Source organism: Amborella trichopoda, chromosome 3, assembly GCF_054954075.1.
Source record: "Amborella trichopoda isolate Santa Cruz 75 chromosome 3, AtrichopodaSantaCruz75HAP2 v2.0, whole genome shotgun sequence".
Taxonomy (NCBI): Eukaryota; Viridiplantae; Streptophyta; class Magnoliopsida; order Amborellales; family Amborellaceae; genus Amborella; species Amborella trichopoda.
In genome coordinates this window covers 13,096,163-13,108,855 of record NC_142338.1, presented here as the reverse complement: position 1 = coordinate 13,108,855, position 12,693 = coordinate 13,096,163, and the positions used below count along the sequence as shown (strand labels likewise).

General features: G+C 40.8%; 1 protein-coding gene across 2 annotated transcripts; it reads left to right on the top strand.

Moving 5' to 3' along the window:
• The first annotated feature begins 398 nt into the window (after nt 1–398).
• Nucleotides 399–3,588, top strand: LOC18432564 (transcription factor BHLH089). Of its 2 annotated transcripts, none has more exons than XM_020666244.2 (6): nt 399–710; nt 1,493–1,693; nt 2,070–2,135; nt 2,217–2,285; nt 2,374–2,445; nt 3,328–3,588. In XM_020666244.2, the coding sequence occupies exons 1-6, from the start codon at nt 414–416 to the stop codon at nt 3,427–3,429; spliced, it is 807 nt and encodes a 268-aa protein (XP_020521903.1). In that variant the 5' UTR covers nt 399–413; the 3' UTR covers nt 3,430–3,588. The 2 variants fall into 2 exon arrangements, with proteins under 2 accessions (XP_020521903.1, XP_011622770.1); XM_011624468.3 differs by having other exon boundaries at nt 1,490–1,693.
• Nucleotides 3,589–12,693: the final 9,105 nt, after the last annotated feature.

Below are 12,693 nucleotides of genomic sequence, written 5' to 3'. Positions count from 1 at the left end.
AGAGTGAGTTGAGTGAGTGAGTTTTAGTGGAAGGAGAGCAGCCACGGCTCACATCTGCTTCTCTTGGGGTTTCCTTCAAGGTACGGACCGCACCACAAAGTCCCTTTCTTCCTGTGTGTCACTGCCATTACTGAACTGCTCTGTTCTCTCTCTAAAAATAACGACTTGTATTTTTTCCGAGTCGGTGAAATGATGAGAAAGAGAGACAGAGAGAGTATGTTTATGTCGATATTGAGAGGCCTCTTTGTTTAATTCCTATCTTCTGGATGTAGATCCACTGGATTGTTTTGTGTACAAGGGCGCTTGTGATGGTTGAATCCGAGTTTCGGTTGCGACCCATATAGTAATAGAGTGTGTGTGTAGGTGGGTGAGAGAGAGGGAGGGAGTGAGGGGTTGGGTGTGGGATTGATAGGATGGATCCTCAACAGATGATGAGTGAGAGTTCTTCCTATAATTTGGGGGAGATTTGGCCTTTCTCTGTCAACAACATTGGGGATTTGAACAATGGGGGTTTCCTGCAACGATCCCCTCACTTTCCGTTTGGTGAGATGAGCAACCGAGGAGATGTCTCAGTCTCAGTTGAAGAATCCTCTGTTACTGAACAGAGTGGTGGTGAACCCCCGCATTCTAGAAAGAAGCGGAGAGAGGCAGCAGTGCTTGATGATGAGTCCTCAAAGCTTGTCTCTACTAGCAGTGGTGGCGATCCATTGGTACGCCACCCTTTCTCTCTCTATCTCTGCTGCCAATTGGTTTCCATTACTAGCCTTTTGTGTTCTATGTGTTAAGTTTACTCCGAAATTCATCAATCAACGCTCTTAAAGAGCTCCACTTTTTCGTTCCTTATGTGTGCTTGATACATTTTTTTTGTGCTGGAGTTATGACTTTTATAATTCCCTATCCTGGTGCATTTGGGGCTGGTCGCATGTCTTTAGACCTGAAAACTGATTATTGGGTCCGAATTTTTCATTTAATGGCACCTTGGCTATGTTTTTTACCCTGCACTTTTTGCTTTTGTGTGATTTCCTTTGGTGGAATTCATTTTTCACCTATGTTCCACTACTATTCAAGCCAACTTCCACTGCACGCATTGATATAATATCAACTGATTTCTTTGAGCTAGCTTATCAGTGCACGAGAATAGTTTCATAATCAGGAGATTGATTTCTTTTCTTCAATTGTTGTTCCAATCATGAATTCATTTTGTAGCCTTAATTTTTTCTGATGCGTTTTATTTGTTGCATCATCATGTGATTCTCATGCGATTGAAACTAGCAATCTCAGAAGCATGAATAATTGCTTACGCCTTACCCCATTAACTAGAACTTCGATTTGTGCTAAAATGGATATGGGGTTCCTCATAAACTCCATTATTTATACTGAAATAGTTATTTATGCATTTTTTCAAGTTTGAACTGTTAATTTCAACCTGCATGTTTTTTCTTATTCGGGTACATAAATGAAGTTAGTGCCTCTTTTGTGGCCTTTTCAGCAGACTGGTTCTGAAGGCATGCGACTTAAAGCACTCACAGGCAGCAGAGAAAATAGTGTGGATTTGAAAGGTGAAGCTGAAGCCAGTGCGGGTAATAACCAGGATGAACACAAGATTCAACCAGTGGAGCCACCCAAGCAAGACTACATACACGTGAGGGCCAGAAGAGGCCAAGCTACAGATAGCCATAGCATTGCTGAAAGAGTAAGAGCACTTTTGTCCTTACTAATTTAATGGATGAGTCTGTGGTTTGATATATATCCCCATATATGTTATGGGCCTTCCTTGAAAGGACTCGTGTATTAAGAATTTGTGCTTAAGATGGCATATCACTAAACTACTCTAGGATTTTGTTTTTCTGACTGTATGTCGTGGCATGTTATATAGGAGATAGATTAGCTGTAAGAGCGGTTTTTTATGGGTATCAGTCATATAAGAATTGTCTCGGCCAAATAACTTAACCAACAATTAACTCTTTTGGGAAGAGACAGCAATTTTAGACTTGAGAAAATGGAAGATCTCAAGATCGGTTCCCGTAATGGATTTCTGCTTACAGATGTTTGTTTCTCTATTATTGCAGGCTAGGAGGGAAAAAATCAGCGAGCGAATGAAGATTTTGCAGGACCTGGTACCTGGATGTAATAAGGTACCACCATCTATTGACATTTTGTTTTTTGTCTCCTACATCACTTTTTACTGAAACCTTAATTGTTTATGGATTAAGCAGGTGATCGGCAAGGCTTTGGTTCTTGACGAGATAATCAATTATATCCAATCATTGCAGCGCCAGGTCGAGGTAATAAATGTCATAACTTGCAAGTCTGGTTTTTCTGAAAACATGCATTTCCTATTGAATCTGATCTATGCATTTTACTGGTCCACAGTTTTTATCAATGAAGCTTGAAGCAGTTAATTCAAGGATGAGTTCTGGCATTGAAGGGTTTCCTGCAAAGGATGTAAGTGAGAGAAGTGAATTCATTTGATTTCAAATCATATTCCTTCTATTCAATTCCTCCCCCTCTTCCAAATTTCTTTTTCTTCCTATGCTTTTATTGCTTTTCTAACCGTTGATACCATATCACAGTTTCAATGTTTAAAGAAAAAACTTTTCGTGAGATAGGGTCAAAACATGATGTCAGAAATGATGTTAAGTCATCAATTTCCTTTACGTTTATGTTCACTCACCTCTTCTTTAAAATTAGAAACATCATCATCATCAAAGCCTTATCCCAACTATTTGGGGTTGACTATACGAACCCTTTTCTGCTGTTCTACTCCATCAAGGGCCATGCCTTAAGTAAGACCATAAACGCATACGGGGAACACCCTAGTATGAGTAGATAACGTAGATTCAGGATTCATGAAAGGCAAAGTTTTATGCTAGCTGTCCACCTAACACAACCCTCCTTTGTACCCGGGCTTGGGCTTGGGATTGGCAAGGGGCCAGCCAAGGCGGAGTTAGAGTTTAAAAATAGAAAATGTGAGCTACCGATTGTATATCCACTGGATCCCTTTATAGATTTTGTATTTTTTTAAGGTGAATCACTTCCTCATCTGTTATACTGCAGTTGGATTCTCAACTGTAGTCTCCATTATGCCTGTTTATCATGGCTAGCAAATGTTGGAGGATTTTCTTCCCAATGGAGCTTTTATAAGGTTAACGAGGTTTGCAAACCTCATGTGATAGAGTAGTTCCTAGTTGGAATTACAGTATTTCTATGTGCTCTAGACTAACGTCACATTTTCTGCCATTTTTGGGAATTTTTGGCCTCTTCTGTTGTTTTTATGTGGTGTTACTATCTGAGATATTGAAATTGAGGTTTGGTTTTTCCTTGCAGACATTTGAGACGACAAATATTGCATTCAGCTCACAAGCAGCGCCTAGGGATTATGTCCAAGTGCATATGCAGGTCGGTGGTGCTTTTGAAAGAACAACATAATTCCAGAACGAAGTTCAGAATAAGGACATTGACCGGGCTATACCTTTTCAAATTATATGTTCTCTCCCCCTGGTTCTTACTTGTGGACCCAATGTCAGTGTACCTGGTTGAGTGGAGCTATCTTGGGTTTAAGAAATCAATTCTTTCATCTTCATGTTCCATCTTTCAGGGCTCAAATATCTTTATTGTAGTATATATATACATATATATATATATATATATATATATATATATATATATATATATAGAGAGAGAGAGAGAGAGAGAGAGAGAGAGAGAGAGAGAGAGAGAGCTCCTAACAGTAACATGGTTCCGGTGCTGTATCTAGGATGGAGTGATCTGGCTAACCTTGTGCTGTACCTTGCGAGCCAAGGCTGTTTGTCTTTTAGTGTAAGGGTTGTTTTAACAAACAATGAACTTAAGTCTCAGTTTGTTCAAGTATCACCTTGTGGTTCTCGTTCATGTCTCTGTTATGTGCTCATTCATTTTGGTTTGTCAAGCTTCTTCCTTCTTTCTAGTAGTGCTTCTTTGCAACCAACAGTAGTTCATGTCAAGAGGTGGTTGTTCAACTAATAACCCCATCTTGTGAATAGTTCCCAATTCTGACTTTAGCTTCACATGTTAGGGATGCTGTGCATCATTCTTCTGTTTCCCCTTGATTTTATTACATGTTGCCAAGTCTTTCTCAATACAAAGGATATATACACCAAAATAATGCATGAATAAAAATGAATGGGATTTTCAATCATATGTTATAGACTTTCTCTATCTATGTGTACGGGCAAGTTTGTCAAGTCAGGTGATGAACTTCATATTGAGTCTGTGAAGAGATACTGCTGGATAGTATATGGATGCATGAATTTTTCTGAACTTTGGAAGTAGAATGATTACATGGTTGTCTTTGATCTTTGAAGAAATAGAGTCTGGTAGCACCTTTCTCTTGCTCTGTACCATCAACTCACTGAGCTCATCTTGATTCAATGGTATCGGCCATTTCAGTGAATAGACAATGTAACTTTTTGTTGAAGAAACAACTTGACTATCTTAGGCCAAACCATATGGATCTACTTTGTGGTACACATCTTCTTTAATTATTTCTCCTATATTATTTTGCAGGACACTGGTATTTGACAAAAATTTACTGCTTTTCTCCAATTAGTTCTATTTCTTAGTCATCCACTGCTCTCCTTTAGCTAGTTTTTACTGAATGACTCAAATCACATGTAGACAATTATACAAGTTCATGCTAGCTGGATGTGGTGAAAGCTTGACTTTAGAATTTTCTCCGTGAGAAGATCCATTTGTTGTTATGAGAGTTTGAATGTGAACCATAAGGGACATAAGCCAAGAAGCTTTTGATAGATGCAGTATAAGCGGGAGCATCAAATACTCAAACAAGTGTATCTATCTCATGAATTATGCAATATTATGATCTGAAATTTGGTATGCATAAACTGGACTCAAATATTTTTAAATGAATGTCATATTGCTTTCTGAAAAATTATTCATCGATCTCGTAAAAGAACTTATTCATCAATCTCATGTTTACCATGTCACATGTTGTTTACTATAATTAATAGTATGCCGAACTGAAATAAACACCTCCACTTTGAATCTGCAACTTGTAGAGAATGAAATTTAGTGTGAAACTTTAACATTGCAAAACTTGAAGACCTTTTAATGTGCCAAAAATCACAGAAATCCTGTACTTCTAGGTCCCTGAGCTGATAGCTTGAAAATTGGTTTTTTTTTTTTCCTATCTGCAGTTTTCTGCAAGAACATGGCCCCAATTCTAGAGATAGAAAAGTGGTTGGGATGCTAATGGATAACCCAGGATGACCCCTAGGGACTCAGATCCACACAAAAGGGGGTTCAAGGCTTAACCTAATAGGACTCAGGTCACTACTCCCTCTCTAACCCAATGAAAACCAGGCATGGTAATCAGAGGTATTAGGAGCAAACCATAGTTGTTGCGATCGGGAGCAGGAACGGTATTGGGATCGGGATGGGGAGCAAGGGATCGTGAAATGCTAGAAGATCCCTATAGTTAGGAAAGCCAGCCATACAATTCACATTTTAGGGATCAAGATCCCCAAATATTAGGGGTCGAGATTCGAACCTTTTTGGAGTCCTTGATCCTGACCTTTTGGGATCTTGATCCCAACTTTTTGTTGAGTTTTCTACAAACATTAAAGCATATGATAATCTAGGATTATGTGTACTCTTAAAAGGAAGGATCTCATTATTAATAGCAAGCAAGCAATGCAACTATATTTAAAGTATAGTTGTGCTGCTAGCTAGCTATAAACAAAGAAAATCATCAGTTTGGTTGTTGTCTTGGTCTTTAGGGTTGGGATCACGATCCCCAACAGTAGTAATCGGGATCCCTATCAATGGGGATCGAGATCCCTGATAGATCCGTTTCGGGACTGACATAATCGAGATTTTGGAAGGGATCACCTACCAAAGTAGGAGATTCTGCTAACTATGGAGCAAACCCAAGATGCAACCCTCCTTGATTTGAGTCTACAGCTATGAAAGTGGGTTCTCCAATCGACTACTTATAGTTCGAGAAGGCCTTTGCACATTTTTGCATATTCTGCAATACAAGGAGGCACACAGCCTTCCAAATTCTTGTTTTCCATATTCAATTCATTGACAATCATGTTCATGAACTTGTCGCTCTGAATTCCACCAAAGATTCTCATCTTTCGAATGCAATAGGTGTTCTAGCATTTCGAATTCCATCAAAGATTGTTGACCTTCTGAATATAAGTAGGTGTCTGATTGTTTTGAATTCCATCAAGGACTGTTCGCCTTCAGAAGACAAAGTCCACGAATGATTGTTCGTCTTTCGAATACGAAGGTTTTAGGCTTTAGGCCCATAACCAGCCGAGACAAAATCCAACAAGGTCTAGATGATGTGACCCAGACTGTTGCGCACTGGGTTTTTGGTCAGGTTTGAGCCCATATATATATATATATATATATATATGTGTGTGTGTGTGTGTGTGTGTGTGTGTGTGTGTGTGTGGCGTACGTGCGTGCGAGCATGAGTGTGACCCTCCACCAACCAACCAAGATACCTCCTGTCCAACTCTATCACAAATACTCTAAATTTATTATCCCACAACTCCTCAATTGAAAGGTAAGGCTACATGGGATTCTCGGGCTATAAATTCAAAAAGGTGTGGTTATGTAGGATTCTCTGGGTAGAAATTGAAAATTTTTCTCTTTTCTCCTATTAACAACCAGGTAATTCTACCTACAATTGCCAAGTACACAATATAAAGCTGAAAATAAAACCCTACTACAATCTAAGAGCTCATTCTTAGTACCTTAAAACATAAAACTTATATTGATAAAGAATGAATTACAATTTCAATTCTAAATCAAAATATCAAATAGGAATCCTATTGCTAATTCAAACAGGAATTCTAATGCAAATAGAAATCAAGAATAATAAAGAAGCTCTTGGGAATTAACTTACTCAATTGTGCCTAGAATTACCCCCATTGGACTTAGCTTGACATGGTGAGGAATATGTAAGAGGGAGTGCTAGCATGTGTAAGGACAACTAGTGGAGAGACAACTAGACAAGTGAGTTTTCAGCAAAAGTAGGCTTACATCAAGGGTTAGTGTTGAGCCTATATCTCTTTACTTTGGTTATAGATGAGTTAATTAGGCATCTACAAGATTAGGTTCCAAGGTGTATATTGTACGCGAATGACATATCTTTGATTGATGAGACTAGAGACGGTGTCAACGCAGCGTTAGAACTATGGAGGGTTGCTCTTGAATCAAAAGGTTTTAAAATTAGCTAGACTAAGTCTAAATAAGTGGAATGCAAGTCAGTAATAATGGAAGTAGAAACAAGGAATTAGTTGAGATTGATGGCCAATAAGTACCTAAAATAGATTACTTTCGATATCTTAGGTCAATAATCTATGATAATGGAGAGATTGAGGGAGATGTTTCACATATAATTAGAGCTGGATGGACGAAGTAGAGATGTGCTTTTGGAGTCTTATGTGATCATCACATACCATGAAAGTAAAGGGGAAGTTCTATAGGACAGCTATAAGACCAGTCATGCTTTATGGGACGGAATGTTGGGCTGTAAAGAAACAACATATCCATAGAATGTGTGGCTAAGATCAGGATGTTCAGATAGATAAGTAGCCAAACGAAAAAGGATAGAATTTGAAATGAATACATTCGAGGGAACTTATGGGCAGCTTCAATAGGCAATAAGATGAGGGAGAGTAGACTTAGACGGTTTGGCCATGTGCGACGTTGACCTAGAATAGCACCGGTTAGGAAGGATGATTTGGTTCAAGTGGAAGGCCCAAAAGGGCATGGATGGAAGTAGTTAACTTATGGTTTGACTGAGTGTATGGCCTTTGATAGAGTGGAATGGCAGAACAAGATTTTTGTAGCTGATCCCAAATAGTTGCAATAAGATTGAGATGATGAATATCACATGCCATATGTATACATCATCATCATTATGAAACATAAGAAATAAAATTATTTATTGCAACTAAAAAGAAACTATCTACAAGAAGACTAGTTATCACAATCTCTTTGGCCAATTTAATTTCCACCCTATTGTTAGTAATTATGGTGGAATATCCTACCTGCGCCAACCTTGAGACAAAAACCAAGCTCTTTCATATCTCTGGACCATAAGATTTTGCTTTAAGACCATGCACTTGCCATTCTCTAACTGAAGGACATAATCACTAATACCCAATTCCTATGTCTACTGATTACCAGCCATAGAGTTATGTTGATCCCCTAGGGCAACAGGCTTCAAATTTTTGAAACTGTCCTTGGTGTTAGACGCGCATCAAAACACCATGAACTCTCCTTAGGGTCGTCTAGCATGGTCTCAAGGACCATGCAAGCATGCTTCTGATTACCCCCAGGATTCGCATTCTTTAAGGCTTTGTAATATCTCGCTATTTGCCCATACTTTTAGCAATTATCACACTGGGTATTATTTAAATCCTTCTTTTCTTAGGCCCTTGATCCCTTTTGATTTTCTTCCCTCTTATTCTTTCCCTTGCCATTCTTCTTAAAAGACTTAGAGTTGCATTTTAGATTTACCAGAATGGTAGGCCCGGATTCGTGCAGCCGATCCCTATTAGTTGGGAAAAGGCTTTGATGATGATTTACCAGATTCACAAAGCCTCTTGAAGTTGGAGTGTCACGAGTCATCCTTCTAGCTGCTGCTTTGAGTTTCATCTTGATCTTTTCCATCTAAGGCATTCTCTATTGGGTTGTTAGGGCTAGGGTGAAGGATTCCCAAGAGGTAGGAAGAAAATTGAGCAGGTGGTATACTTGTATATGTTGAGCTTTACTTGAGCCACCTCAAGCACTCGAACCGGGTTGTGAAATTCTGGATGTCATCCGCCAACTGTCCTCCTTTCATTGTAAGGGTTCTCTTAGTGAGGGAGGAGTATCATAATCTTTATCGAGCTTCTGCTGGATTTCTTTCGCAGTCTTTTGGGTCTCATACTCGAGAGCATGGGAATTATCCATGGCTAGGGTATTTTGCACCCCAAACCAAGCATAAGCATCCCTATTGGCTTGATAGGCATTACTTCTTGGCTCGACTGGGGAATTCTCCATTAGCATCTGACTAAGTCCTTCCTCAAAGAGAATGTATCCGATCTTAAGTTTTCCATGACGCACAATTCTTCCCATCGAACCTTTCGGTCTTTAAAATTTCAGCCATGAAACCTTTGGTTATCATGTCCTTATATCAAGGAATAAAGAAATTCCTAAACTATGGCAGTAAGAGGAGCTGCTCTGAGACCAATGAAAGTTGCGGTTAGGTACGATTCCTGAGGTATAAATTCAAAAAATTTCACTTTTCTTTTATTAATAACAAAGTAATTCTAGTTACAGTTTCGCACCAGAGTGTGCATCCACTATAATTCTTTTATTTTTATATACTCTCAAGCCTTTAACCAACCCACCCTTGCCCTTCTCTGCATGCCCCACTTTAGCCTTCTCAACTAAATCCCCTTAAAACTCAAGCCCATTAACATTCATCGCTATAATGCCATTCACCAGCCTACCATACGAACACCACCCTTGTAACTTTACTATAGCAATCTCCTTGAACCTTGTAGATCCATGCCCTCTTGTTCCCTCAACCAAATGCCAAAATCTATTGACACCCCAAGGGTGACACACTCAACCGGCTGTTCATCTTGGGAGCTAAAGGATCAGGAGACACACACTTCCAGGGAAGTTCTATCCAACCAAGTTAGATCTTATTAGCTCCTTTACGACTGAATTTAAACCCCCTATGCATGACTCTATGAATATCCAAATATGGGCTATATTCACTTGGAACTCGAAACTCATAAATGTCACATTCTCTCTAACGAGCTCACCTCTTTTACTTCCCCTCTTGGGTGTCAAGGGATGCAGCAGGCTCCAGCAAAAACCGTTTCTTTAAAAAGGGTAAACTTTCTTAAGCCTTGCAGCCCGTCTTTCTCTGCTTCTGAACTTCATAGGTTCTGGTTTCATGTCCAAGGAATCCCATTCACGCCAGCCACTTTGTCACTTACAAGGCTATTGGAGAACTCCATGGAGGTTTCTTGAGCCTAAACCACATAATCTCTCCCTGGATTTCATTATGCTCCTCGTCCAGTCACCATCTCTAGAGTATATACGTGGGTTCTTGTTTCACAAACTGGAACTGTCTTGCAAATTTTCTGCCTCATCACGACCGGCTGAACCCCTTAGAGATGATTTCACCATTGAGGATCACAAACTGGGTCATGTGGATCATTGTATAGACAACCACAGTCTCGCAAATCAGTCGAGGTGGACTACGGTGGTCTACAAGAACCAAATATCTAATAGGACACGTGGATGGCCTGTTTTCCCACAGGCCTTCAAATCTGCCATCAATTCCGACCTAACCCCCAGCCCTTGTCTGGCGACCCCTTGAATTTTGTCCTGTCATTAAGCTATCACAGCATTTAAGGACCCTCTTAATGATGCTTCGCCTTGCGACAGCAATGGTGCCCATCCTACTGTCTTTCACTCTGTATCCTTGGCGTCCTTCTCCATCCTCATTCATGGCTCCACCAAAGGCCATTTCTCCACCTACTGAGGCCTCTGTCGATGAGACCCCATCACCCCCTTTCTCTTTGCTATCCTTTAGAAAGCCACTGTCTTCGCCACTCTTTGGTTGATTTGGAGGGAGAGAAACACAAGGGTGATCAGTGCGATTGAAATGTCGATTGCCAATATTATAGATTAGTGCCAAAACCTCACTATTTTCTAGGCTCCAAATTTCAAACACGTCAAGCACTTCTCAAAATCTGATTTCCTCTCATAGTGGAGCAACATCCTCACCATAGAGCTCTCAAACCCCAACACTCGTTGCTTTAAAACCCCAACACTCGTCCTTGTGGTGCCCTCCCAGTGGAGGCTCTGTTAAGCTCAATTTTTATGGCTACTCCCACTCCCTATGGAACCCAAGGCCTTGTGTTTTTGGGTGTATCTTTAAGGACTACAAAGGCATTGCTTTTGTGGTTCTCTCAGCACATGTGACTCCACCTGGCTGAGGCTAATGCTTTGCTGGAGGGTCTCCAAAGGTTTAACCCCTCTTGGGGTGAAAACCTAGTCGTTGGAAGGAACTCCAAAAATGTCAAAACCTAGTCGTTGGAAGGAACTCCAAAAATGTCATACTTTGGGTCAAACAAGGATATAGCATCCCTGGCATCTCACTTACATCTTTGACCAAGTTCTTCATCTTTGCAGGCCACTTCTAGTTGTTGTCCATCATATATGACAGGAAGCCAATGCGGCTGCAGATGCTCTGCCCAAGGAGGGCGATGCTGCCAGTCTTACCCCACCACGATCTTTTAGTAATTAGAATGGAACTTTGTACTTCTCCTTTCTTGCTGTTCTGTCCACCTCTCTATCTTTTCCCTTCGACCTCTCTTATATCTACCTATCTTATCCCTCCTAACTCTCTACATCTCTCACCTCTTTTCTCTAACCTTACTCATCTCTCTCTGATGTCTTTTCTACGCAGGTTCAACGTGGGCTTATAATCTGTCTTTTGGTGTTTACTTGGTGGTTCTCATGTTTTTTTGGGTTTTTCTACATCTTTCCTTCCTCACCCTCAGCCTTTCTCTCTCAACCCAACCTTCTTCTCTCCTAACCAACGTCTGTCCCTTTACTTCTCCCCTCTTCCTCCCTCTCACTCTTAATGCATCCTCTTATTATACTTCTCTCTATACCCCTAACCTGCTCCCCACTCTTCTTCTTCTCCTCTTTCTCCTTCTCTTCCCTACTCTCACTCCCTTTCTCCTCAACTCTTCCCCTTCTTTTTACACTCCTGGTTTTCTTTTTTTGAGAATGTTAACTGGTGTATTAGATAGATAAAAGATTACAATTGGGTCGAGCACCACAAAAACGGGTGGTCAAGGAAAAACCCTTAACAAGGTTAAAAATTATACAAAGGTAAAGCCAAGCTCAGTGGAACAAACTAGGGAAGAGACTAACGGGGAGGCATGACAGCTGATCCCAGGGGTATGGAGCCTCTGGCCACTTATTTAGCGAGAGAATTGGCGATGGAGTTTGCCTCTCTCCAAGTATGCCTCCAGATAGTATGCAGGTCCGAACTTCTATGGCAAATCTCGTCAAAAAGGGGGTCGAGTCTCCAGGGACACGGGGCTGCTTTGGAAGCCCACGAGATAACGTTGGTGGAGACTCCTTTGATGATCAAAGAGTTACCCCACTCCCTGTTGTAACTTCTCAGACCAAATAGAAGGGCCATCGCCTCAGCCTGGTTGGAATCAGTAGATCTAATGGATTACTTGAAGGAGAAGAGGGTTTGGCCTTCACAATCTAGGAATATACCCCACACACGTGACGGACCGGGGTTGCCTAGGGAGCAACCCTCAAAATTGAGCTTAATAAGGCCAGGGACAGGCAGGGACCAAAAGGAGGCCCGGGGTATTTGTGGAGAGTAGGGCCTTCCAATTTTGGTGGAAATCTGCCAGGGAGAGGTACTTGAATGGTTTGGAATTGGTTGCCCAGAAAATGACAAGAGATCACTCCTTTTCCAACAGGGTGTCGGTGGTAGAGAATTCGCCCCTGAGTGTTCTATGGTTCCTTTCCAGCCACAGGGTCCAAAGAATGGCTGCGGTCGAGGCTCTCCAAAGAAGTACAAGTAGTTGAGTACCCGACATGGGATGTCTACTTGCCAATTTCTGATTTTTACCT

Coding starts and splice junctions, on each gene's coding strand:
- LOC18432564 (XM_011624468.3), top strand. CDS start 414: ATGGATCCTCAACAGATGATGAGTGAGAGTTCTTCCTATAATTTGGGG. Junction 2,286..2,373: donor CATTGCAGCGCCAGGTCGAG/GTAATAAATGTC, acceptor ACTGGTCCACAG/TTTTTATCAATGAAGCTTGA. Junction 2,446..3,327: donor AAGGGTTTCCTGCAAAGGAT/GTAAGTGAGAGA, acceptor TTTTCCTTGCAG/ACATTTGAGACGACAAATAT.